We start from the raw sequence: 24,902 nt of genomic DNA, 5'->3' as shown, positions 1-24,902 counted from the left end.
CCAACTCTCCCTTTCCTCCCATATGATCCCCGATGTCTCTCCCAGCAGCTCCTTTCCATGTCTTCTCATTACTGCTGCATTTCGTGCCCACCATTCTTGAACATCTTCAATTCCTATATCAATGTCCTCCAAAACCCTCCTCTTAAACTCTCTCTTCTTATCCTCCTCCCTCACTAATTTGTACCATTTAATTTTCCTTATCCCTTTAGCTTTGGTTTTTCTTTCCCTTTTTAGCTTCAAATCCATGCATAGCAGTCTGTGTTGGGGGGCTACATGGTCGCCTGGGATAACTTTGCAGTTCTTGACTTCCCCAGCTTTATCCTTTTATATAGGAAGTAGTCTATTTGGGAGCATCTTCCCCCACTCCTATATGTTATTAGGTGTTCCCTTTTCTTCATAAAGAATGTGTTTACTATTGCCATGTCGAGTGCCACAGCAAAGTCCACTACATTCTCCCCTTCTGGGTTTCTCTCCCCAATTCCATGGCCCCCATGCACCCGACCAATCGCCTCATTTTCACATCCAACATGGCCATTCAAATCTGCCCCCACTGTCACCCTCTCATGTTCTTCCACTTCTTGCATTACTCCATCCATGTCTCTCCAGAAACTTCCCTTCTCTTCTTCTGTGCAACCAACTTGTGGTGCGTATGCACTTATAATATTCAGACTCTCTCCCCCAAAGCACATCTTCAATCTGATGATACGGTCATTCTTTCTTTGTACTTCTATCACTGTATTCTTCAATTCACCAGACAGTACTATGCCAACTCCATTTCTGCCTTGTTTATTTGCTCCACTATAGTACAGCTTATATCCATCCCCCAATTCTTTAGCTTTATTTCCTTTCCATCGCGTTTCTTGCACACACAAAACATCTACTTTCCTTTTCCTCATCAGGTCAGCCAACTCTCTACCTCTCCCAGTCATGGACCCAACATTAAGCTGACATACTCTAAATCCAATGTGAGCTCGCTTCTTTAGCTGCACCCGCTCTTGATGCAGTAGCCCTCGCCTTATCACAGAGTTAGGGCGATGTCTCTGTGCGTCGTTTACGGAGTACGCCCTAGTATTACCTCTTTCCATATTTCAGCTCATTCCATGGTTTTGGCACAGATTTTTACGGCCGGATGCCCTTCCTGACACCAACCCTCCCTATTTATCCGGGCTTGGGACCGGCACCCATGAAAGTGGCTAGGTTGAACACCAGTCTTTTGTACCAAAAGTCTAATTTTGGCACAAGGTTAATTAGCCACTTTGGAGAAAGTAACATAACAATTGCATTACCTGTAAGTACTTTATTGGGAACTATGCTTTCAACCATGCATTCAGTGTCAAAATAAAAGGCAACTTAGAATCCAGATTAGGTAGGCACGCTTCAAGGACGTAATGAACATCTTTCACCAGAAAAACTCCTCAAGTGATGGGAATTTTTTTAACATTAAAAGAGGAGAAGTTTGAGCCTAAAACTCTCTTATTATAGCTGGAGTGCTCGAAGAGGGGTTAAATGAAGTTAGACTTTGTTGCCTAAGTGACTAAGAAAAGGCTTGAAAAGTTTTTACAAAGATAGATTATCCAAGGTTTCTTTGTAGAGTTTAGAATTTATGGCAAGTAGAATCAGCAGTGCTTGTGTGGTCAGTGGTTTGACCTTTTTCATCTTGATGGCCCTGTTTATCGTGAAGATGGCCATATACTGTATATTAAACTTTTCGAAGAAGATTCAGAGTAGAGTTCCTCTTTAAGGAGGTCTAGAATACAACCCAGATTCAGTCTGATAGCACTACTGGAAGATGAACAGTTTTTGAGATGAAGTCCATTCTAAGTCATTGTAGAAAAAATGGGAAAAGCTTGTTTTATTACTCATTTTTGTGACTGGCACCAAGTACTGTATTATTCTGAAAGAGATATTGAAAGGGGAGTAGTGCATCTTTCAACATGGGGAAAAAGATGAAATCTTTAGGTGGTTCATAAAAGCTCACCAGTTAGTTATAAATGATTTGTTTAACCAGACCTCTGAACTCTTTTAGGGTTCTTCTCGGGCTGGGACATAAAAGCTCACCAAGCAGATTTATATTGTTAGTTGGATGTGATTATGCTTCTTAATCACCTCATGCTTAAAGTTCTGTAAAATAGGGCTAAGCGGAAAAAGTTTCTTGCAAGGTTGGACAGGTGCCCATTTTGGGCTTGCTTCAGGGAAGTCACACAACTATTGTGAAATACCTTTGATCAAGCAGTAAAAAAGGTAAAAGAACTCGAATGTATAAATCCCCAAAAAATTAAAGGTTTTTTTGTGGAAATTTCATAACCCCATAGATGCTGAAAACACACTTATGATATCCAGCAAAAATATTACTAAAAAGCCCTCTGGTTTTTTAGTTCAAAAAAACTAGGGCGGTTTTGGAAAAATAATATTTTCCTCCATACTGTCCACTCTGTACTCAAGGCATCTGTGAACAATGGCTTGTTTGTCATACAAACCCACCATTTATTTGAGTGCCTAAATCATGAGCTTTGGGAATCCTAGACAATCCATTCTAGAATAACAGATAGAAGATCTTATGCTAACTACTTAGCAGAGGTTGCATGTTTGTCCTCGGACCTCTTGTCCCACATAGGTAAGAACCTCACCACCTACCGTGCAGTCAGCAGCTGTCTTCTAGGATATTATTAGCTGGTTTTAGCTGTAATTTTTTATTTTGTGTTTTTTACATGCTAAATTTTGCAATGCTAAGTTCTTTACCACTTGTGCTTGATGATCTGAACTTACCAATACTACTGTCATGAATTTGATAGATTTTAATGTTTCATTTGGGCATTGATTACCTGTGCTTATATTGTGATTATTTTTATTACTTTTTATATATACTTTTTCAAGTATCAGCATTTATTATTAAAAAATTTTTACATATCTGCCAGACAAGTTACAATTAATACTTTTGTGTATTTAAGTTGGCTATATTGTACAATGATTTGGAAATATTCTGCTTGTTAAGGTAAGTTCCTGTGTATGTCTCGACTTTTTCAACCAGACAGTCACCCAGTTGTACTCTTAGACAAGTCCACAAGGATCTTTTGCGATGACAGGAGTCACATTACGTCAGAGTAGGAGTACCACGGGTCCCTATTTTGCCAAAGGTCGTACTGTTCACCTATGAATTGCATTAAGGATGGAGGCACATCTAGATCATCAAAAGGGAGGATCTTGTTCTTTGCAAGATGAGTCTTTTCACATTAGCTTCCTTGAGTTTAAGGCCATCCTCCTAGGTCTCCAAGCCGTTGCTTAACATGTTCAGGGCAGGGTAGTGGGTGTGGTGCAAACAGCTTAATGACAGTCTTACATGATGAACTTGGGGGTACAAAGCATTTTCTGCTTGGTGGTTGATATTTTTGTGAGGGCATTTTCATAGGAGGCACAACATGTTTGCAGATTGCCTCAGCAGTGGGTAGAAGTCCATCCAATGGAATAGTCCACTTTGGCTACAGCTGGACTGTTCTTTGATCTCTGTTTCTGTAGACTGACAACCACAAAAGGATCTCTTTTCCATTCAGAATACAGGCAGTCCCAGGTTACGACAGGTCCGGCTTACAACGTTCCTAGGTTACGACACTTTTCAAATATAGTCATCAGAAATTATTTCCCAGTTTACGATGCATGTTCCGGGGTTACGACGCTTACGATGCCGATCTGATGAAAGAAATACGTCTACAAAATGGCAGAATAATAAAAATTTGGAAGTTTTTTGATAAAAACCCAATAAAAATGCAGTTTACATCATTTTAAATACACCCAAAGCATTAACAGTAAGGTTTTCTTAGGATTTTTGACGATTTTCGACAATTTTTTGGCTTACGACGCGGCATAGGAACGGAACCCCCGTCGTAAACCGGAGATTGCCTGTACACAAAAAGTGAAGCATTAGGCTGTGTTCTTTTGGATTCAGGTGTCACATCATGTTTGTCAAAAGACTGTAGCGTCTGGAACTCTGGAACATTCTAAGACCATGAATGTATGAAAATGACAGTTACGAAAAATTTAGATAATTTTAAGTATTGTACGTTTGTGTATTGATACATGTTAATAGCAATAAAACGGAACCCCCGTCGTAAACCGGAGATTGCCTGTACACAAAAAGTGAAGCATTAGGCTGTGTACTTTTGGATTCAGGTGTCACATTATGTTTGTCAAAAGACTGCAGCGTCTGGAACTCTGGAACATTCTAAGACCATGAATGTATGAAAATGACAGTTACGAAAAATTTAGATAAATTTAAGTATTGTACATTTGTGTATTGATACATGTTAATAGCAATAAAAATCCTATATCAAAGTATTTATATTAGTAAAAGCATAAATCTCTTTTATGGAATTATTTATATTTGTGTTATGAAAAGGCCTGGTACTCTCTTATTTTTTTCCAGAGATGTGTACTTTTATTTTCAACAGACAGGAAATAGGCTTTTGTACCTCTTACGCTTATGATTCCTTTTCTTTTGTAGGTTGCATGAGTGACCAGGACATTAATGTCAGAAATTTAGCAACCCACTGCTTTGCAACTCTTATTCGATTGCTGCCACTTGAAGGTGGAGTGCCTGATCCCCCTGACCTGAGCTCTGAACTTATGAAGCAGAAATTACGAGAGAGGGAATTCCTTGAGCATCTTTTGGATCCAGCAAAAATAGAAAGCTACGAAATTCCATTACCAATTAATGCAGAACTGAGATCTTACCAGCAGGTATGCAAGTCATTCATATTTTATACTCTAAGGGAGTGTTGTTTCGGTGAATTAGTGGTGTGACTGACAAATACTTTTTTTATAGTATTGTTGGGTCAGTTGAGTAAAATAATTCTTTCAAGATGATTTATTTATTCGGTAGTGTGAAGCATTACAAGAATGTTGTGTCAAAAGAAGTTAAGAAGAGACTTACCCTTGCTTGGTTCACTATATGTACATTGTTTCTACAAAGGCCAGTTAACTGGCAGTTCCACTTACACTGATAACTGATAATTGTCTTTTCAGAACTTTGAGAATCTTAAGGCAAATGATTTCAGATGTTGCTGTGCATAATACTAATACCTCAAACTACTATGTATTCTTAATTTCTACTGCTTTATTTCTGTTAGCAAATCTGCATCTGAACATCCCTCTTTTTTAGGTTTTTTCCTTAAAATCTCTTTTGGCTTTTTGATAGTGTAGTCGCTGTCTCGTCCTCAAAGGAGTTACCCCCCTTGGTGTGCCAGTGCTCCCATGGTGACTAGACTAGTATCAAAGAAATATTTTTCTAGCCTGGTCTTGTAGTCGGGTATTGTGTCGTAATGAAAACACTATGACACGTGATAGAGTATAATGGACTCAAAGATAAGAGGGCATTTTCCCTTATCTTCAGCGAAGCTGAACCCAGTTTTTCCTACGTCAAAACTGCAAGAAGTGACTATTGCGCATGCGCGTCTGCCATCTTGTTTTACAACCGGGCAGGCATAAAGACCATCTCCATTACCCTCTTCTAGCGCAAGTGATACGCTTCACCCGTCAGTGCTCCTTACTGTTTTCAAGAGTGTAAAGCAGCAAGTATTATGGAAACATCCAAACACAAAAGTTAAGTGCTTATTTTTAAACTCGAGTTTTAAAAATTGTTAGTTTTAACTGTGGAACAAATGCCTTTTGTGTATAGATTCCCAAAAACTGAACTTTGTTTTCGGAGCACATGGTCGGTGTCTTCAGAGCACATGGCTGGTGCCCTCTCATGATCTCTGTTAGTTGCGAAAGTTTTAAAAATTTGATGTTTTGATCATTCAGTTTATAATGTGTAACCAAGAAATGTTCCACAATTTAGTATTAATTTAGATAATCCTTTCAGATAACAGTGTCCACAATAGCCTAGGCGGTAGCCTACAGAGAAGGTAGCCTAACAAATTCAGTCAGAATAATGTTAATGTAGTAGATGTTGTCCATAGCCTATATCCTAGGATTACATATCCTAAAGGTGATTTAAATATTCTGGGGTAGAGATTAACCCAATTTAAGGTAAGTAAGAACCTTTTAAAACATATTCTTTTTTACGGAACTAGGCAGCAGCCCAGTTTACACCAAGGATCCTAGAATTCGGTAAACAGGAAACTAAACATTTTCAAGGAGGTATAATAACTTGGAACTTGCGTATGATCCATATAATCTAGGACTAGGCAGTAGCTATATTAGTTTAAGTTAAACTTACAAAAACACCCCATTATTGGACAATCACTACTAGTTAGTAATCTACTAGATGATAATCTAGAACCAGACGAAAATAGTAACCTATGCAAGATGAGATAGTAGCCTAGCCTCAAGGCTACATACTAAGGCATTTGTTTTATGTAACCATACCCTTGTGAAATAATTAGCACAGATTAGGCAGTATCCTAGATTAGAGTAAGTGATAACCTGACTATAAGAGTTTACATTATTGGCCTACTATATGATATCATAGACCAAATAACCTAGGATTGGATACAATCAAGGAAGTTGTCAACCTGGGCTAGACAAACATAGTAGCCTAACTGTGCTTACTTATTAGCAAATTGCTAAATTTATATAGCCTATATATTTGTCATCTGTAAAAGTCAGGATTAGCTAATACCCTAACTAGGCTAAGAAAGAATAAGCCCAGTAGTGCATATAAACAGTATTCAAGGGTCAATAACATTAGTAAGATCTTATGAAGCCTATATCCTTACAGGTGATATAAATTCTTAGAACAGACAATAGCCTAACCAGATTTACTGGAAACCCCTCAAGGGAACGTTTCGTTTGTTAATTTAGTAACAGCGCAGCTGAGTATCAGACAGAAATGTAGTCTCAGCTGCACGAAACAAAAAACCAATAAGAAAATTAATTTTATGGTAAAGCTTATATATATATCCTTAGGTTCTTAATTAAACCTAGAATAAGAAACGACCTAGAATAGGTTAAGCGAGATTCTTCTAAGAGATCTATGCTTAGATTAAAGTAGATTATACTAGAACTATTAAACTAAGCCATTTAAAACAGTAGCTTGGTTTAGCTGTTAAACATTAGTTTATAGAATAGTCCTTATGGCATGACAGGAATTAAAATTTCACATAAGCCATTGCAAAAGGACTAACAGCTTAAGTAATGCAGCCCTATATGCTGGCAGTCAACCTAAAATCTACAACAGTTTGTCAACTAGCATATTTTGTAGGGTATTACATTTACGCATGGTAACCAAATTAACCTGTAGGATGTAATATATTAATGGCACAAAGTTTTTTTTTTACAAAGTGTCTGTTCTTTCAAAAAACTATTTATTCTAAATTAGTTTCTAATAACAACTTGGTTCTTTCACTACAGGGCCACTACTATGCAGGACCCTCAGCTCAAGTGTTCTGTAGCAAATTGCTCGATTCGCTTTTTGTCAGTGGATACGGCCCATTCCACCTGCCACGAGCATAGTCCTTGCAAAAATCAGGACAAATTTGCCTGGTCGCCAGATATGTGCGAGGTTTGCAGTGTGCTCTTGGCAGCAAGTTTCAAGGACGAAACGGCTCGTTTCAGGCTGTCTTGATGGGTCCTAGGGTTCAGCAAGGAAGAGGAAGGGGGAGATTATATCTTTCCAGCAGATCTTCGGCAGCATATCCTTAACCCGTTCTCAGGGGATCCATATTCGGGCCAAAATCCAATAACATCAGTCCCCAGGACCTCCCAGGCAAACCCTGCGGAGAAAATGGAGGAAGTTCCTCTTGGAGGTGATCATCACTTAGATGAAATTGATATTGCTACCGAAATGTCCTTGCTGAACCCAGAAGGACCAGGGACACTACCTTCAGCTTATCGGGGCAGAAACTTTCCAGAAGGAATTCAATCCCCCATGCATATTTCAGAAGCTGATCAGGATCCTTCCCCCAAAAGGGATACAAGGATTCAGTTAACCCCAAGTGAAATGACTACATATTCAGAGGGGTATAGTAACTCACCCAGGACTTCTACTCCCTGGGCTACAGGCAGTCACACTTCGGCTGCAGATGCTCAGTCAGAATATGCAAGCTCCCCCAAAAGGGATACACAGTTTGCAGTATTTGACCACTTCTGTAAGGAAATTATGAGCAACATCAAAGATGCCCTTGCCACAGAACGGCAGTACATAATGGGCATTTTGCATGATTCCGAACAGGAAATTAAAGAAATAAAGTCAGTGATGTACACTCCAAAGTGTAAAAGTACTTCATCCTGCAATCGAAAAGGGAGAGTGGAAACAACAGGGGCTCCAACATTCTCCCCTATTGATGATCCTAACAATCGTTGGCGAAGACGCTTCAACGTGCATTTTCTCTCCTGATGGTAAGTATCTCATTAACGAGAGAAAAACCATGATTGAAGTTGTTCATGTGGAGTTTAGAGACAAGGCAGCATTCCCTAATAACGAGTGGCGCCTGATTCCACCGTTACCGGACATGGAGAAACCTCAAAAGGAAACAGTTCTCTTATGTGGTAACACAGCATTAAAAGCTGTTGATGATGCCCTTTACCAGATCAACGGTAGGTGGATCTATACTCCCATCATGAACAAAACTCAGTTAGCTCACCAAGTACCTCCAGCCTTCTGTCCCTTCACTTTTAAAATAATTAATCATGTGAAGACAAACTTCCAGAATTATGTAGTATCTAGAAAACGGGAGCCATTGGCAGAACTAAAACCATTTGTCACAGTCCTCCCAGTTTCGAAAAATTCCACCAAGGAGTGGGCAACACTTCAGCTCCCTTTCGAAAGGAAAAAATCTCCCCTTGGATGTTGCTACTCAACAATTTGGGACTCCTATGAGAAGAATCTCAGATGAGACAGCTTCATCAGAATTCCGTGCTAGGACTCTTCTCCTCAGTATCTTGACCTCTTCCACCTTGCTAGAAGCTGCCACCAAAAGGCTTCCAGAGGACACCAGGACATATTTTGCTGCTGTGGCTAAAAGTCTCATGAGAACCCTATGGGAAGCACTCTACGACTTTTTAGACTGGCGCTTAAAAGCGCGAATGGAAACATTGGAGGGCTCCAACAAGTCACTTCCTAATGTAACAGCCTTATTACAGTCTAATCCCTTCTGTAGGGACCTGTTTGAGGATGCTGTGGTAACACAAGTCAACGAGCAAGCACGACAACAAAATTGTACTGTGTATGCTCTTCTGGGAAAAGGAGAAATTGAAACAAAAACCCAGAATTTCCCTTTACCCAGCTCAAAAAAGGCTCGTTTTGATAAAAATCATATAAGCCTGCAATCACCTCCAAATCTTTCCTCACAAACAGGTAAGTAGCCAGAAAGGACAAACTCCTTCAAAAGTACAGCAACAGCCACATAAGCAAGGACATCCTTTTCATAAGGTCCAAAAACCATCATACAAAGGAAAAGGAAAAGCAACGCCTGGAATGCCCATCAAAGGAAAAGGTAGAGGAAGAGGAGGATATCAATAGGAATTGTTTGGTCGGGGGTCGACTCCAAAGACACCACAAAGAATGGAAGTCTTCTCCTTGGGGACACACCATTGTTCTCAACGGACTGGGGTGGAAATGGTCCCACCCTCCCCCTCCTTTAAAGGGGTTCTTTCAAGCATCAAACCCCTCTCTAGAAGATTACGTGCAGAAGGCCCTATTAAAAGGTGCCATAGAGAAACATACGTATATTCGCCACCAGGCACGTCTCTTCAGCGTTCCCAAAAAGGATTCCTCCGAAAAAAGGGTGATCCTCGACCTATCAACATTGAACAAGCACATTTTTGCCAAAAGTTTCGGATGACTACCGTTGCCAAATACGTTCAGTCATTCCAAAAAGGAGTTGGAGAGTTTCTATAGATCTGAAAGATGCATACTGGCACGTCCCTATTGCCGCTCCTTTCGCCCCCTTCCTAGGGTTCCAGATAGGAAAGAGACTTACAGGTTCAAAGTCATGCCCTTTGGACTAAACATTGCCCCAAGAATTTTTACAAAACTAGCAACGGTAGTCGTCCAGGAACTCAGGAAGGAAAGAATAAAACTAATATCTTACCTAGACTACTGGTTAATCTGGGGGGTCACAAGAAAAGAATGTCTAAAAAACTTAAGAGCAGTGATCAACAGACTCCAGCCAAAAGGTTTCCTAATAAATTGGGAAAAATCCCGTCTCACACCCAGCAGACGTTTTCAGTGGTTGGGACTGTGTTGGGATACTCTTCAGGGCCTGTTGTCTCTCCCCATCAAAACTCAGAGCAGGATAAGGAAAGACCTCAAAAGGTTCCTAGACCAGCCCAGAGTTTCAAGACGGCAATTAGAACGCATGATGGGTCTACTGCAATTTGCATCCATAATAGATCCAATACTCAGATTGCAATTGAAAAACGTGAACAAATTTTGGCTGTCACATGCAAGACAAAAGCTGCGAGACAGATCTCACCAAAAGAATCAAAAAGTCGGGGAGATACTTCGGCCTTGGACCAGGAAGGAATCTCTGGCGAAACAGGTCACCCTGACTCCTCCATCTGTAAGAGTGACAATACACACAGATGCCTCATTGACAGGTTGGGGAGGACATTGGGAGGATCGTCAGGTGGCAGGGAGGTGGTCGGTTTCTCTGAGGAAATGTCATATCAATTTCCTGGAACTGATGGCTGCGTTTTTGTCTCTCAAAAAACTCAAACCTCCAGAAGAGACACACATTCTGTTGGTCCTAGACAACATAACTGCAGTGTCCTGCATCAAGAGATCAGGATCACGTTCACCTCCTCTCAACATGGTAATGCTTGCCATTCTTGGATGGCACAAGTAAAAGTGGCACCTGTCTGCAATTCACCTCACAGGGTCTCTCAATGTAATAGCAGACTCTCTATCGAGGAAAACGACAGCCCTCAATGGAGTGGATGTTGGACAACCACTCTTTCCAAACAATAGCCAACATGCTTCCACAACCGGAAGTGGACCTGTTCGCCACATACGAGAACCACAAACTTCCAGTATATGTGTATCTCGAACTTGGACAATCAAGCAATAGCAAGAGATGCCTTCCTACAAGACTGGAACAATTGGAAGGCGATATATCTTTTTCCGCCATTGTCCCAGATTTTAGAAGGTTTTGAGCAAACTCCTAACCTTCAAAGGAACAGCTTACTTAATAGCCCCAAATTGGCCAAACAGACATTGGTTCCTATCTCTTCAACAGCGGGCGAAAAGATCAATTCCACTGTCGTCCGCTGTACTATCCCAGAAAGTAGGAGGGAAAATTATTTATGCATCCTCCTTTCTGAGCCGAGACCTTCACGTGTGGATTTTTTAAACATTATCTACCGTGAAAACTACTCACCTAACATTGCTAGGTACCTAGTGCAAAAGTTACGGACGTCATCTATCTGACAATACCAGTCCGTATGGAAGATATGGTTAGATTATATCTATACTGAGAGCCCAGTTGAAATTTCTATAGAAACACTTTTAAATTTTATGATATATCTTTTTGAAGACAAACGCCTTGCGGTAACAACAATCATGTTATACAAGACAGCATTATCAGAACCCTTGCTTTATGGATTCGGGATTGACTCCAGCATAGAAGTCGTTACTTCCCTTCTATGGTCTTTTGCTCTACAAAGACCTGCTCCCGAAAGACTCCCAATTACTTGGTCCCTGAACAAGGTACTTGGACTTCTATCTACTCCTCAGTTCAATGGATCCAATACAACCGCAACTCTCAAACTACAAAAGGCAATCTTCCTAATTGCATTAGCTTCAGGGGCCCGTATTAGTGAACTGGGCTCTCTTCGACGGGGACGATATATCACACAAACTGTTGATAATCATTTATTATTGTCCCCAGGCCCATCATTCCTGGCCAAGAATGAGGATCCTTTAAAAGGAAATCTCCTATTCTTATAAGGAAACTTAATTTAGCAGACAAACATTATGCCCAGTTCAAGCACTTAAGGGTTACCTAGAGGTCACGGCAACCATCCCAGAAGGTCAGATTTTCCTACACCTTTAGCACAAATAAACCACTCTCTCTACAAGGGCTAAGAATAATTTTAGTGTCCCTAATCAAAAAAGCAAACCACACTCCTTTCCCAGGTCACATGACATAAGGAAAGTAAGTACATCATTGGCCTTCTTCAGAAATGTCTCCTTTGAAGAAGTCTGAAAGTACAGGGTGGGCATCAGAGACAGTGTTCTTAAAACATTACTGCCATGAGCTCGAACAAATTCATCTGCACTGCATGTCAGTAGGTGGAATGGTTAGTCCCGACCCCATAGGTTCTACAGCAGAAAACCAGGGTCTTCCTAGCAGGTGAGTATGCTGACTATTGCTGGGAAAGATCTGAAAAGACTGCAACCACACCCAGCATACTTAGGTAAGTCACTACAGAACTTCACCCTAAAAGTGCAAGTTCTTGTTTAGTTTCTCATTTCTTGTTTCCAAAACCCCAAAAGGTTTTTTGGAATAAGGAATGGGGCTTGAAACTTGTGGCTTGACCTTGGACCATAAATGTTGTTTCTTTGGGTTGTTTGGAATTTAAATTTTTAGAGCTTAAGCCTTTTGTCACCTGTCAATTTCTTTGGTAAAGCTCCTTTGAGGACGAGACAGTGACTATGCTATCAAAAATGTTTTTGTTCATGACACTTACCTGCCAGATATATATATAGCTGTATTTCTCCGAAACCGACAGAATTTCAAAACTCGCGGCACACGCGAGTGTGGCCAGGTGGTTAGTACTCATTCCGCTGCTGGGAGGCGGGAATCGGGAACCATTCCATTTTCTATTCAGATTTTCTCTGTCGCCGGTACTGTCAACATCTGTTTTCAGTACCTCCGTCTTTGGATTTCGTAAACTCGTTATTTTTCACTTAAGTATTCGATTTGACTTTTGGTTTTTTGGTTTTGATTGATTGGATTGTGAATTGGTATATGCTTTTGTGGACTGTTTTTTAGATTTGATTTTGATTGCTCTTTGATTGATGTCTGGATCTAGTTCTGCTAGCTTCAGAGTATGTTGTATGAGTGATTTAGTGGTGAGGCCGAAGACTTGTGTAGACCCTCACACTGTAGTTTGCATGAGGTGTAGGGGCATGTTTGGAGTGTGAGATGATCGATGCAAGCTGGAAGGTGTTTGTTGCCTATATCCACAAGTTGGAAGTCTTAGGATCTATGGAGGCATTCTCCAGGAGTGTGAGTCAAATGGAGATCTTATCTCCAGGAGTGTGTGCAAGAGCTTGGGGGTTATTTCCTCTCCTGATAATCCAAATTTAAGTTGACAATTTCACCTGTCCCTGTGGTTTTGCCTATGTTATTTTGATGTTGTGTCTGTGGAGGGTTCGGCCCTGAACGCACTAATTATAAACACCATCCGTGCTCTGGAATCGAAAGTGATTTCTCTCCAAAGTGCAGTGAAGTGTTGTGCTCCCCTAGTGTTGTGGAGGGGCGTCAGATCGGCCTTATAATGCCTCTAGGCCTGGACCTCTGTCGGACTCCCAGGACTTTGGGAGAAGGCAAGTCGAAAGCCTCAAGAAGGTTACGCGGACCCCCACCGATCTGGCGTCCCGCCGGCAGGACCTGTTGGCGTTTCCCAGGCTGCCAGGATGCGTGCTCGTGCGCGCATCCTAAAGGTTTGCTTTTCCTCCTCGGCGTCCTCCCGTGCAAGGGTGGAACTTCTCGAAGGACTCTCGTCCCTCAGAGGAGCTGTGAGAAGAGGACGCTTCTCGTCAGTCTTTTCGTCAGGGCGTTATTTTGAAGTCTTTCTTTGAGAGGACTAGGATTTTCTGATGAGGATGTTTCCCATCGGCTGCAGCGTGGCGCTCTTGCTCCTGTGCAGGAAGATCCTGGCGCCCTTCTGCCCATCGTCTTCTCGTCAGGATTGTCGCTCCTCCGCTGACATGATTCTTCTCCTTCTAAGAAGATGGAGATGCAGCGACAGGTCTTCTCTTATCAGGATGACTCTCTTTGGTCGTCAGGTAAAGGACTTGACTTTGCCTCTTCAAAGAGCAAAGTCTCCTTCTCCTGCTGTCGTCTCCTTCGCCTGTGGATCACCATCGCCGTGGTGAGCTCTCTTGCTCCTCCGTCGTGGCGCTCGTCAAGCATGGCTATCCTGAGCTTCTTCCGTGGTGCGTTTCGCTCTTCAGGATGCTTCTGTGCAGGGCGCTCGGCAGGGCGCTCTTCCGGTTTTTGGGCAGGATGCTCATCAGGGCGCTCATCAGGGCGCTCTCTTTGGTTGTTCGCCGGTTGCTCTTCAGGGCGTTCAGAGCATTCTCATTTCGTCTGAGAAAAGAAGATCTCTTCTGCATGTTGGACCTCAAGGCCTTCGTTCCCCTAAAGTGTTGGGTGACTCTCTTGTTTCTCCCATTGAAGAGGGAGAAGTCTCTTGTGAGTCGGAGCCTGCAGACCTTGAGCAGCCTCTGCTTCCTCTTCTTCGGACTATCAGGTGTTGACCGGTCTTCTCAAGGACTTGTTTGGGGACAAGTTTCAAACCCTCGCTCCTCTCTCTCCTCCTTCTCAGTTAACTTCTTCCAAGGCGAGGAGAGCGCGGGGTTTGTTAAGATGACTTCGTCTCTGGCGACCAAGAAGGCTTTCAAGAAGGTTAACACCTGGATGGAGGAAAGAAAGTCCCAAGGCAAGACTTCTTTTGCCCTGCCTCCGTCCAAGCTTTGCAGGCAAGGCAGGTATGTGGTATGAGACTGGAGAAGATCTCAGCCCTAGAGTTCCTCCTCTCTTCTCAAGGGTTTTCGCCAGTCTTGTCGACGCTTCCAGAAGGTCCTCATCTATCTGCTGCCAAGGTTTCTTGGACCTTGTCGGAGACGGATCATCATTTCAAAGGGACTCTTCAACCATGGAGGTCTTTATTTTCCTGGACTGGTGTTTGGGGACTTAGACATTAAGATTAGAAGTTCCTTCTCTATCAGCCTGGGGAGCTGTCCAGTGTCTGGAACTGCATGGACAAGGCAGTTCAGGGATGGCTCTGAAGAACTGGCTTCTCAGGTACGGGCCTCTAAAGAAAGGGCCTTGTTTCTCCAGCTAAGTCTGTCAGCAAAGGGCAGAGTTGCTGTTCGCCCCTTTGTCTAACCATCTGTTCCCCTGTCTTTGATCAAGGATTTCCATAGTCTTAAGGAAGGCCCTCAAGATCTCTTGGCTCATTCTTCAAACGCCTCCAGTCCCCTTCTTCTTCTTCTGCTTCAGTTTTGACCTCCAGGAAGACAGAAGCCCTTTCATGGAGAGCTTCTTCCTCTAAAGATCCTCTCCCCGAGGAAGAGGGTCTTTCCAGAGGCGGAGCCCCCTCTAAACCTAGGGGAAAGAAGTGACCTTTCACCTCCAGACACCTGTAGGAGCCAGGCTTCTTTCATTTTGCGGGAGCCTGGAGAGCAAGAGGGGAGGACTCCTGGTCCCTAACTGTCATCGAGAGAGGTTACAAGATCCCCTTTCTCATGTTTCACCACATCTGTGCACGTCGCCCAGGGATCTGTCGCCCTTCTTACCATCAAGAGAAGCAACAGATCTTTTGGACCTCCTGGAGCAAATGTTAGAGAAAAGAGCTGTGGAGCAAGTCCTGGAGTTGGATTCCCCGGGGTTCTACAACAGACTTTCTTAGTTCCGAAACAGTCGGGAGAGTGGAGACCAGTCCTAGATGTCAGCGACTGAACCGCTTCATGGTGAAGGAAAGTTCAAGATGGAAACGTCCCAGTCTGTTCTAGGGGCATTAAGACCAGGAGATTGGATGGTCTCTCTGGACTTCAGGATGCGTACTTCCATGTTCCCATTCATCCTCAATCAAGGAAGTTACCTGAGGTTTGTGCTGGGGACGAGTGTTCCAGTTCAGAGCTCTTTGCTTCGGTTTGTGCACAGCTCCCATGATCTTCACGGTGATCATGTGAGAAATGTGGCGAGATGGCTTCACTTGGCGGGTGTTGGTGTATCTCGCTTCTACCTGAACGATTGGCTCATCGAGCCTCTTCTCAGATCAAAGTGTCTGGAGGACCTGAATTTGACTTTGATGTTGTGAAGTCCCTGGGACTTCTAGTGAACGAAGAAAAGTCCCATCTGATCCCGGCGCAGTCCATCGTCTATCTGGGGATTCAGATGGATTCAGTGGCTTTTCGAGCTTTTCCATCCCGAGAACGGCAACTGCTTTGCTTAGAAAAGTTTCGTCCTTTCTAGGGAAAGAAACATGCTCGGTGAGGGAATGGATGAGTTTGCTGGGGACCATTTCCTCGCTGGAGAAGTTTGTTTCCCTGGGGAGACTTCATCTCAGACCGCTCCAGTTTTTCTTGGTGGAGAACTGGATGGACAAGGAGGATCTGGAAGAGATTTTGAAGATCTCTCCTTTTGTCAAGGATCATCTGAGGTGGTGGCTCGACCCCTTAAAAGCTGGCAGAAGGGGTTTCTCTTCGTCTTCAGAGCCCCGACCTAGTGTTGTTTTCCGACGCGTCCAGGGAAGGATGGGGAGCAACACTAGGAGGGGAGGAAGTGTCAGGCACCTGGAGAGGGGAACAGGTGTCCTTGTCTCAAGTGAATTGGGTGCTATCTTTCTGGACAATTCACCACAGGCTCAAGTCAATTCGGACAATACCTCAACCTCAAAAAAAGGGAGGAACTCGATCCCGTTCCCTGTTCCCTAGCGAAGGAGATCCTGCTTTGGACACATGCTCGGGGGTCACGATTCTCACGAGGTTCATTGCGGGCGTGGAGAATATCCGCGCGGACCTTCTCAGTCGGCAACATCAGCTTCTACCGACCGAGTGGACCCTTCACGAGGAGGTATGTTTAGGAGCTGTGGAGGTTATGGGGACGTCCTCTAGTGGACCTCTTTGCGACGTCCAGGACAAAGACTCCCTCTTTATTGCTCTCCTGTCCTAGACCCAGGAGCAATAGCAATAGACGCCCTCCTCTGGGACTGGAAAGGCCTCGATCTTTTACGCTTTTCCTCCCTTCAAGATTCTGGGAGAAGTGATCAGGAAAGTTTGCAACGTCAGAAGGAACAAGGATGACTTTAATAGCCCTCTTCTGGCCAGCAGCGTTTGGTTCCCAGAGACCATGACCTTCCTGGTGGACTTTCCAAGAACGCTTCCATTGAGGGTGGATCTTCTCAGGCAGCCTCTTTTCGAAAGGTTCCACCAAAACCTCCCCGCTCTGAGTCTAACTGCGTTCAGACTATCTCAAAGTTGGCAGAGCAAGATTTTTCGAGAGCAGTGGCAGAGGCTATAGCCAGTGCCAGGAGACCTTCATCTGATGCGGTCTATCAGTCCAAGTGGTCTGTTTTAGGAAGATGGTGCAGGGAGTAAAGGAGTTTCCTCGACCACGACCTCTGTACCACAAATAGCAGACTTCCTGTTTCATCACAGGCAAAGAATAAACTGGCAGTCTCGACTATTAAGGGTTATAGAAGTATGTTGTCGGCAGTCTTTAGGCACAGAGGCCTGAACTTGGCGACAACAAGGATCTTCACGATCTCTTGAGATCCTTGAGACTGTCAAGATTCCTCAACTCAGGACACCTTCTTGGAATCTGGATGTTGTCCTGAAGTTTCTTATGTCAGAAAGTGCTTTTGAACCTCTGTCTTCGGCTTCCCTCAAGAACGTGGCTAGGAAAGGCTGTCTTCCTAACTGCTCTGGCGACAGCTAAGAGAGTTAGTGAAGTTCAAGCCATTAGCAAACATATTGGCTTTAGGGGTCCTAATGCTGTATGCTCCCTAAATCCTTTGTTCTTAGCCAAGAATGAAAATCCTTCAAACCCTTGGCCCAAATCTTTTGAAATCAAAGGTTTGACGGAAATTCTTGGACAAGAATCAGAAAGAGTCCTGTGTCCTGTCAGGGCTCTCAAGTTCTACTTAGCCAAGGACTAAAGAAACTAGAGGCCCATCGGACAGTCTGTGGTGTTCGGTGAAGAGACCTGATTTACCATGTCCAAGAATGCCTTAGCATTCTTTTTAAGAAGCACTATTAGAGAGGCTCATTCTACCTGCCTGAAAGGTGACATGAGACTTCTGAAAGTCAAGGCTCATGAAGTAAGAGCCATCGCGACTTGGTGGCTTTCAGAAAGAATATGTCCTTAACGATATTCTGGGTGCCACCTTCTGGCGAAGTAATTCAGTGTTAAGCGTGGCATTACTTGCGGGATGTGAAGACAACATTTGAAGACTGCTCTTTCGCTGGGACCATACGTTTCCGCAGACACAATGTTGGGGAAGAAGAGCAATACTCATCCTATCCTTTGGGGTTAGGTAGTATTTTTAATCTTGTTGTTTATTTTTGGTTGTTGGGTGGCCATTGATGTGGACGTCCCAATTTTTAGCCTATGTTAGGTTTTTACCTTAGATAGGCTCGGTCAGGTGGTTGGTCGTTGCTCCTTTTCCCTCTCAGTATGGTCACATGATCTAGTCCTATTGTGGTCACGCCCCCGTGGACAGGTCATCTAGAACTCACCAGCTTTATAGGTCCCTACCTTGCTGGAGACTCTGGAGTAAAGCAGAAGCAGGCTTGGGTGACAGTAACCTCGAAGTCAGCTATGCTAACAGGTAAGGAACCAAGGCGTCAATCGCCTACATTTGTTTGTTTCCTAAATCCTATTCTGTCTTCCCACCTCCAATGGTGGGATTCAGCTATATATATATCTGGCAGGTAAGTGTCATGAACAAAATGATATTTTAATGATAAAATAAAGTTTGTTCATACTTACCTGGCAGATATATATTCTTTAGTGCCCACCCACCTCCCCTCTTGAGACAGTGGCACTAGAAAATCTGAATAGAAAATGGGAATGGTTTGATTCCCGCCTCCCAGCAGCGGGAATGAGTACTAACCACCTGGCCACACTGCGTGTGCCGCGAGTTTTGAAATTCTGTCGGATTTCGGAGAAATACAGCTATATATATATCTGCCAGGTAAGTATGAACAAACTTTATTTTATCATTAAAATATCATTTTTGTAATAGGAAAAACCTATTTTTATATAAAAAGTTTGTTAGTCCTCAAAACCCTCCACTTCCTGACAAAAGACATGGGATTTATAGGGATAATCCTACATTGACCAGCAAGAGTAATGGAGATGGTCTTTATGCCTAACCTGTGTTGTAAAACAAGATGGCAGAAGTGAAACATGCGCAAAAGTCACTTCTTGCAGTTTTGATGTAGGAAAACTAGGGTTCAGCTTCGCTGAAGATAAGGGAAAATGCCCTCTTATCTTTGAGTCCATTATTTTATCACGTGTCATAGTGTTTTCAACACTTTACACAATACCTGGCTACAAGACCAGGCTTAGAAAAATATTTCTTTGATACTAGTCTAGTCACCATGGAAGCACTGGCACACCATGGGGGTAACTCCTTTGAGGATTCAACGGGGATTACAAAAAATAGGTTTTTCTGGCGTCAAAACCTGTTTTTAGTTGTACTTGCCTCAGCTTCCTGTTGTTCGCCAGTTATTCTTGAGCAGAGTTTCGTTTCCTAGATGATATCTTCATATCCTTTGTAGTCTTCCTTTGCAATAGTTTCCTACTTATTTTTTTCACTTTAAGACAATGAACCTTGTATTTTTTTTTCACTTTAAGACCATGAACCTTTTATTTTTTTAACTTTAAGACAATGAACCTTGTATTTTTTCACTTTAAGACAATGAACCTTGTATTTTTTTTCACTTTAAGACCGTGAACCTTTTATTTTTTTCACTTTAAGACAATGAACCTTGGCTTTGTTCATTAGTTCTGAGAAAACTTTTCCTTTTGTCTGTATGGTAAGTATTTCAAAGTTCCTTGTAAAGAGTTTGAAAATTAAACCTATTGCAGATGTATGTATATTTTCCTTATTCAGTAAATGATGAAAAATTAAGTGATTTATTAGTCTTAAGGTTGTATGAAATTTGGTATGGTGTGTGGATACTGCATATGCATTAAAGTAATTTTCAAGGCTAATCTTCTAAGTCTATGGATCCCATTTCTTATTGTGTGGTAGTCTCTTACTGATAGTTATCCAGCCACTGGAAACCACATCTTGCAACTTCTTGCTCATTTGTAATATGATTTTCCCACTGCAGTATAATTTCCACAACTTAGTGCATCCCCTTTTCCTGTGTATATTATTATTGTTATACTTTTTGCCTGTTCTGCTGTCCAAATCCCTTTCTTTATCGGAAATATACTGAATATTTTGACTTCCCTTTGCAGCGTTGAAATTGTGATTCAGCTCTCCCAAATCTTCTCCACTCTTGACAGCTGCCTGCTAGCCTCCCTCTTCTCCCTGTTTATATCTTGGTCTTCTTCACTGCCTGTCCTTTTGCAAGGCTTGAAGGCTGTTTTTCTCTTTTCATTGCCCTCTTTCTTCATATCCCTTCTCTGATGTCATCAGGACAGTTGAGTATGTCATGTCTAGTTCATATGTGTTGGGCACAAAAAGCATGCCATGCTGCTGTGATCAGTGATATTCTTTCCTTTCAGAGTGGTGTCAACTGGCTGGCCTTTCTTAATCGATACAAACTTCATGGTATTCTTTGTGATGATATGGGTCTTGGAAAGACTCTACAGTCTATCTGCATTCTGGCCAGTGACCATTTTGTAAAGGAGAAAAAACAGGTGTGTCTTGATCAAGGTTATTATTCAGTCTCGCACAACCTTCGTGTGACATTAAATTATTAGGGCCGATATACAGTCTTTGTGTGATATTAAATTATTAGGGCTGATATACAGTGTTCATGTGATATGAATTATTAAGGCCAATAGTAAAGATTCTTGCTGTCTACAGTTTACAATTTTCTAGCCACCGCATAAGGTTTCATAATTTTTTTAATAATAAAATATGATAGTAACAGTTTTTGTAATCTTACATCTTTTTTCATATTTTTCTCTCTTAAAAGATGATGGATGGATTACTGAATTAGCTGAAGGAAAAAAACCTAACTTGCTCATCATAAACTGTTGACTTTTCCCAAAGAATGTTTAGAAAAATAATACTGTACTGGATACTTCTTATTTTTGTTAGCTGTCTGATAGGGAAAATAAAAACCCAAAGTAGGAATAATTTTTATAAAGTCAAGAAAACGGTGAATTACAGTAAACATTTTTGTAAAATCCCAGACCAATCAGTATGAGGGTAATGCACGTTTTGTATGTGTATGTTAACCATAGTGAGGTTTTGTGGCTTTTCATGTAGAGTAGTCATCGTTCACTCAGAAGCAGCAGTAATTTTCAGATGTTGGATGACTAGAGCAAACTGTTTGAATTGCAACAACAGTTCCTGTTGTTTCATATTTGCCTCATGTTTTGAAAACTACAATACTGCATCTGTTTTTTCATTCAGCACAAGCCTTTCCGTAACAAAGAAACAAACTCCTGAAAATAATGTACCATTTAATGTCTTATTTATTAAGTGAACTAATTAGGTGATAATTTGGTATTTTAGAATTCAGGGAAATCTGAAGATGTCCTGTGGCAATCGTTGGTTGTGTGCCCTCCTACATTAACTGGTCATTGGGTTTATGAAGTTTCAAAGTTTGTTACAAAAAAGTATTTGAACCCACTGCACTACACAGGTCCCCCTGCAGAGAGAAGCAAGTATGTTTGTCTGATGAATATTTTGAATAAACATGCTGAATTCTTGTTAGAAAGTGAATTTGGAAAAACTGTGAAGTATCTGAGGTTTTACTGTTCTTGAAAGTCTCCTCTTTTTTTTTTTTTTTTACAGGTTGAGATGCTTTGTACCTGATCATAATTTAATTGTTGCCTCATATGACATTGTTAGAAATGACATTCAGTTCTTCTCTCAGATCAAGTGGAATTATGTTATTCTGGACGAAGGACACATCATAAAAAATGGTAAAACCAAGGTAATGTTTATGCTAATTGTCTTAAAAACTCTTATCAATAGATTGCTTTTTTTCTTCCTTTCTCTTGTATTTCTCAGAATGTGACCGAGTGCAACTTGCATTAGGGCTGTTGTAAGTTTCAGAAAGGTTTAGTTGTTTAGTTATTTGGAAGAACCCTTTAGGGGTTACCACTAACAGCGTGCATTGCTTGACACACTGTAGATGGGACTAAAGATTCTTTGTAGCATCCCTTTGGCCCCATAAGTATTGCTTTTTGCATTTACTCTTCAGCCATCCCCTTTGGCCTCTTGTACTTAGCAGTCCAACTTCTTCAAATTGACCTTGCTCCAATTTTCATCTCATTTAAGAACAAATTCTTGGAGTGTTTAGAAATGTGACTTTGTGATCTTGGTAAACTAATTTATAATGGCAGTTTAGAAGACAGAGGCATGAATCATAATTATTATACTTAATTGTATCTGGGCTTTGGGTGGTTATCATGTACTTATTGTTGTGAAGTAGTTCAAGGTTACAGATTGAAAAATGAGTTGTGCAAATTGGAACAAGACAATTACAGAAACTGTGAAGACACTAAAACCTAAAGGGAGGGTATAAATTGTAAGGGATGCTGTTAGGATCAAAGGAACACAAAAAATAAAACTCAGAAATGCTAGAAATAGCCCCTTAGGATGCACTGCAGGTTACATATAAAAAAAGATAAGAGCAATTATTTGGATTTGTTTGGTGAAGACTGATGAGAAAACAGAACTTGGAGCCCAGTTTTTGCAGTTTTATGTATGGAAGACATAGTATTGCATCTTTGTTTTTATTAATATTAGGCAACTGCTAATTTTTGAGTCAGGGAGAGATCTGCAATAATGCTCTACCTGGTGAACAAGTAATGACACTACAAAAATTTTTTAATTTTCCAGTTTTTTTTTTTTGTTCTAGTTGGTAAATATTTCATTACTAAGACAATGAGAATATCATTAAATATGGTTGAATCTCCCTTACTGGTGGAGATACAGCTCTGTTTGTCTAAATATCTAGAGTTGCAAATTGAACTGCATGAGATTAGTGGGAACAACCATTCTTTTAAGAAAACTGGTGGTAAGGTGAAAATGTGCTTGACTGAACGAGGTATTCTGAGTGTAGAATGGGAATTTAGACTTATTCCTTACTAAGCTTGTTACTATTCATTAAAGTTTTTAATATTTTTAATATTTTATTTTTTTAATACTTAACCTTAATTGCCATTTTATTAAACTACAAAAATTCACATTAAAGTATTTACTTCTGAAGTGTTTCAATGCAGTTATGAGAATAGAAATTTGAAACAATGTTACCATGAGAAATATAGTGAGGGAAGCCAGGAACTTGTAGAGATGAATGTCAGAATGGTTGGTGGAAGAATTGGGAAAGGTTGCTCAGTATAATGCAATAGGTGATGGTCGGATAGGAAGAGAGGGGTCTCAAAATAGGTGAAGGAAAGCAACTGGATCTCTGCAAAAGGTGTGGAAGAGAAGATGAGAGTGTCTACAGATGCAAAAATTCGAATGTATGAAGGAATTGTGGAGCTAACTATCCTTTATAGAAGTAAATTCTTTTGGGGTACTGAGAAAATAAAGGTAGGAGCTGTTGAGATTATGTATATATGTAGTAAATGAGAAATAAGAAGGGTTGAATGGTTGAGAAATTTGGAGATATGAAGATGTAAAAATGTGGGTATAGCCAAAAAAATGGATAAGAGTATTTTGAGAGAGCTTTGTGGAGAGAAGTTTTAGGAAGTAGGAGGAGACCAAGGAAGTGTGGTCTGGAGGTGGTGGAAGAAACAAGTTGAAACAAGGGCAGTAGTATATAGGAAATAAGAGTGCATATAAGATTGATGCAAGTGGCAGTTTCTGTAGAGAGGTTCAACATCCTGCTGATAAACCTTGAGTTATGTTAACTTGATGAAGTTGTAATAGTTTTCTTTAGGGGTTCACTGTAGACTCAGCAGATAAAAAGATGAAAGTAAAATTTGCTGTTGCCTGTAGTTTACTTCAGTGAAGAGTAATGAAATAATTTTATTTTGACAATGAAGATTAAAGTCTTTTTCACATGTAACCAGGTTTTTCTTATTTGCTGTAGATAAGTTAGATTATTATATCATTTTCTCTCCCCTCAGTCCTCCAAAGCCATCAAACAACTTACGGCACAGCACCGACTAATCCTGTCAGGCACACCCATCCAGAATAATGTGTTAGAGTTGTGGTCATTGTTTGATTTTCTCATGCCTGGCTTTCTGGGTAGTGAACGTCAGTTCATGGCACGTTACTCGAAACCTATCCTTCAGTCACGTGATGCGAAAAGTTCAAGTAGGGAACAAGAGGCAGGAGTCTTAGCTATGGAGGCTTTGCATCGTCAGGTACTTCCATTTCTCCTGCGGAGAGTGAAAGAAGATGTTTTACAAGATTTACCACCAAAGATTACTCAGGTAAAACTGTAGTTTAGTAAACCTTCCCAAGATGTGTTCTAACAGAGCCAAGGGAGCAGGGGGTCACTCTGAGAAGGACAAAATTAGGTTATGTCCAAACTTAGCTGTTGCTAGTCTACCCCAAACCTTAGTGTAACCTATGCAGACACTGCCAGTGAAATATAGGAAGGGGAACAATACAGTAAAGTCTAATAAACATTTTTTACTTAAAATCCACCTACAAATACCGTACTGTAGCAAGCAAAATGTCTTGATTTCGACTGATGTCAGAATACCTATACTAATTTTATTAGTATTAACATACACAGCTGATCAAAAAGTATGCAGCGAGTACTATAAATTGAAAAACAACAAACTTCAAAGATGCATCAGTGAATTGTGCACCTGTAGGCTATGACACACTCATGGTCAACCCTTAGGCTAGTCTACCACGAACCCTTCTCATTATCTGTCATAAAGTATCTTACAAGTGAAGCAGACCAATCAGTATGTAGCATTCAACTCTTCACCAACTGATTTCTCTTTGTTAAGCTTTGCTTACCATGTATAATTACATAGGGGCCAGAAGTGAGAAAGGCTGGCTTCGGGTTGATATTGAGTTTATTACTCATAAATCATTGTTTTTACGCAATGAAATGTGGATACACATTA

General features: G+C 41.3%; 1 protein-coding gene and 1 long non-coding RNA gene across 4 annotated transcripts in view; one reads left to right on the top strand and one right to left on the bottom strand.

Moving 5' to 3' along the window:
* The window catches only part of Hel89B (histone acetyltransferase 1), a 116,526-nt gene that overhangs the window by 52,048 nt on the left and 39,576 nt on the right, over nt 1-24,902 (top strand). For both annotated transcript variants that reach the window (XM_067092681.1, XM_067092682.1), the window contains exons 23-27: nt 4,496-4,731; nt 20,412-20,546; nt 21,373-21,524; nt 21,655-21,796; nt 23,943-24,251. In XM_067092681.1, coding sequence (XP_066948782.1) covers nt 4,496-4,731; nt 20,412-20,546; nt 21,373-21,524; nt 21,655-21,796; nt 23,943-24,251 — 974 coding nt within the window. The remainder of the gene's footprint in view (nt 1-4,495; nt 4,732-20,411; nt 20,547-21,372; nt 21,525-21,654; nt 21,797-23,942; nt 24,252-24,902) is intronic.
* The window catches only part of LOC136832071 (uncharacterized), a 111,813-nt gene continuing 107,893 nt past the window's right edge, over nt 20,983-24,902 (bottom strand). For both annotated transcript variants that reach the window (XR_010851039.1, XR_010851040.1), the window contains exon 3: nt 20,983-24,197. This is a non-coding gene — a long non-coding RNA (uncharacterized lncRNA). The remainder of the gene's footprint in view (nt 24,198-24,902) is intronic.

This window comes from Macrobrachium rosenbergii, chromosome 49 (assembly GCF_040412425.1).
Source record: "Macrobrachium rosenbergii isolate ZJJX-2024 chromosome 49, ASM4041242v1, whole genome shotgun sequence".
Taxonomy (NCBI): Eukaryota; Metazoa; Arthropoda; class Malacostraca; order Decapoda; family Palaemonidae; genus Macrobrachium; species Macrobrachium rosenbergii.
The sequence above is the reverse complement of the archived record's forward strand: the minus strand, read 5'-3'. Positions and strand labels throughout refer to the sequence as shown.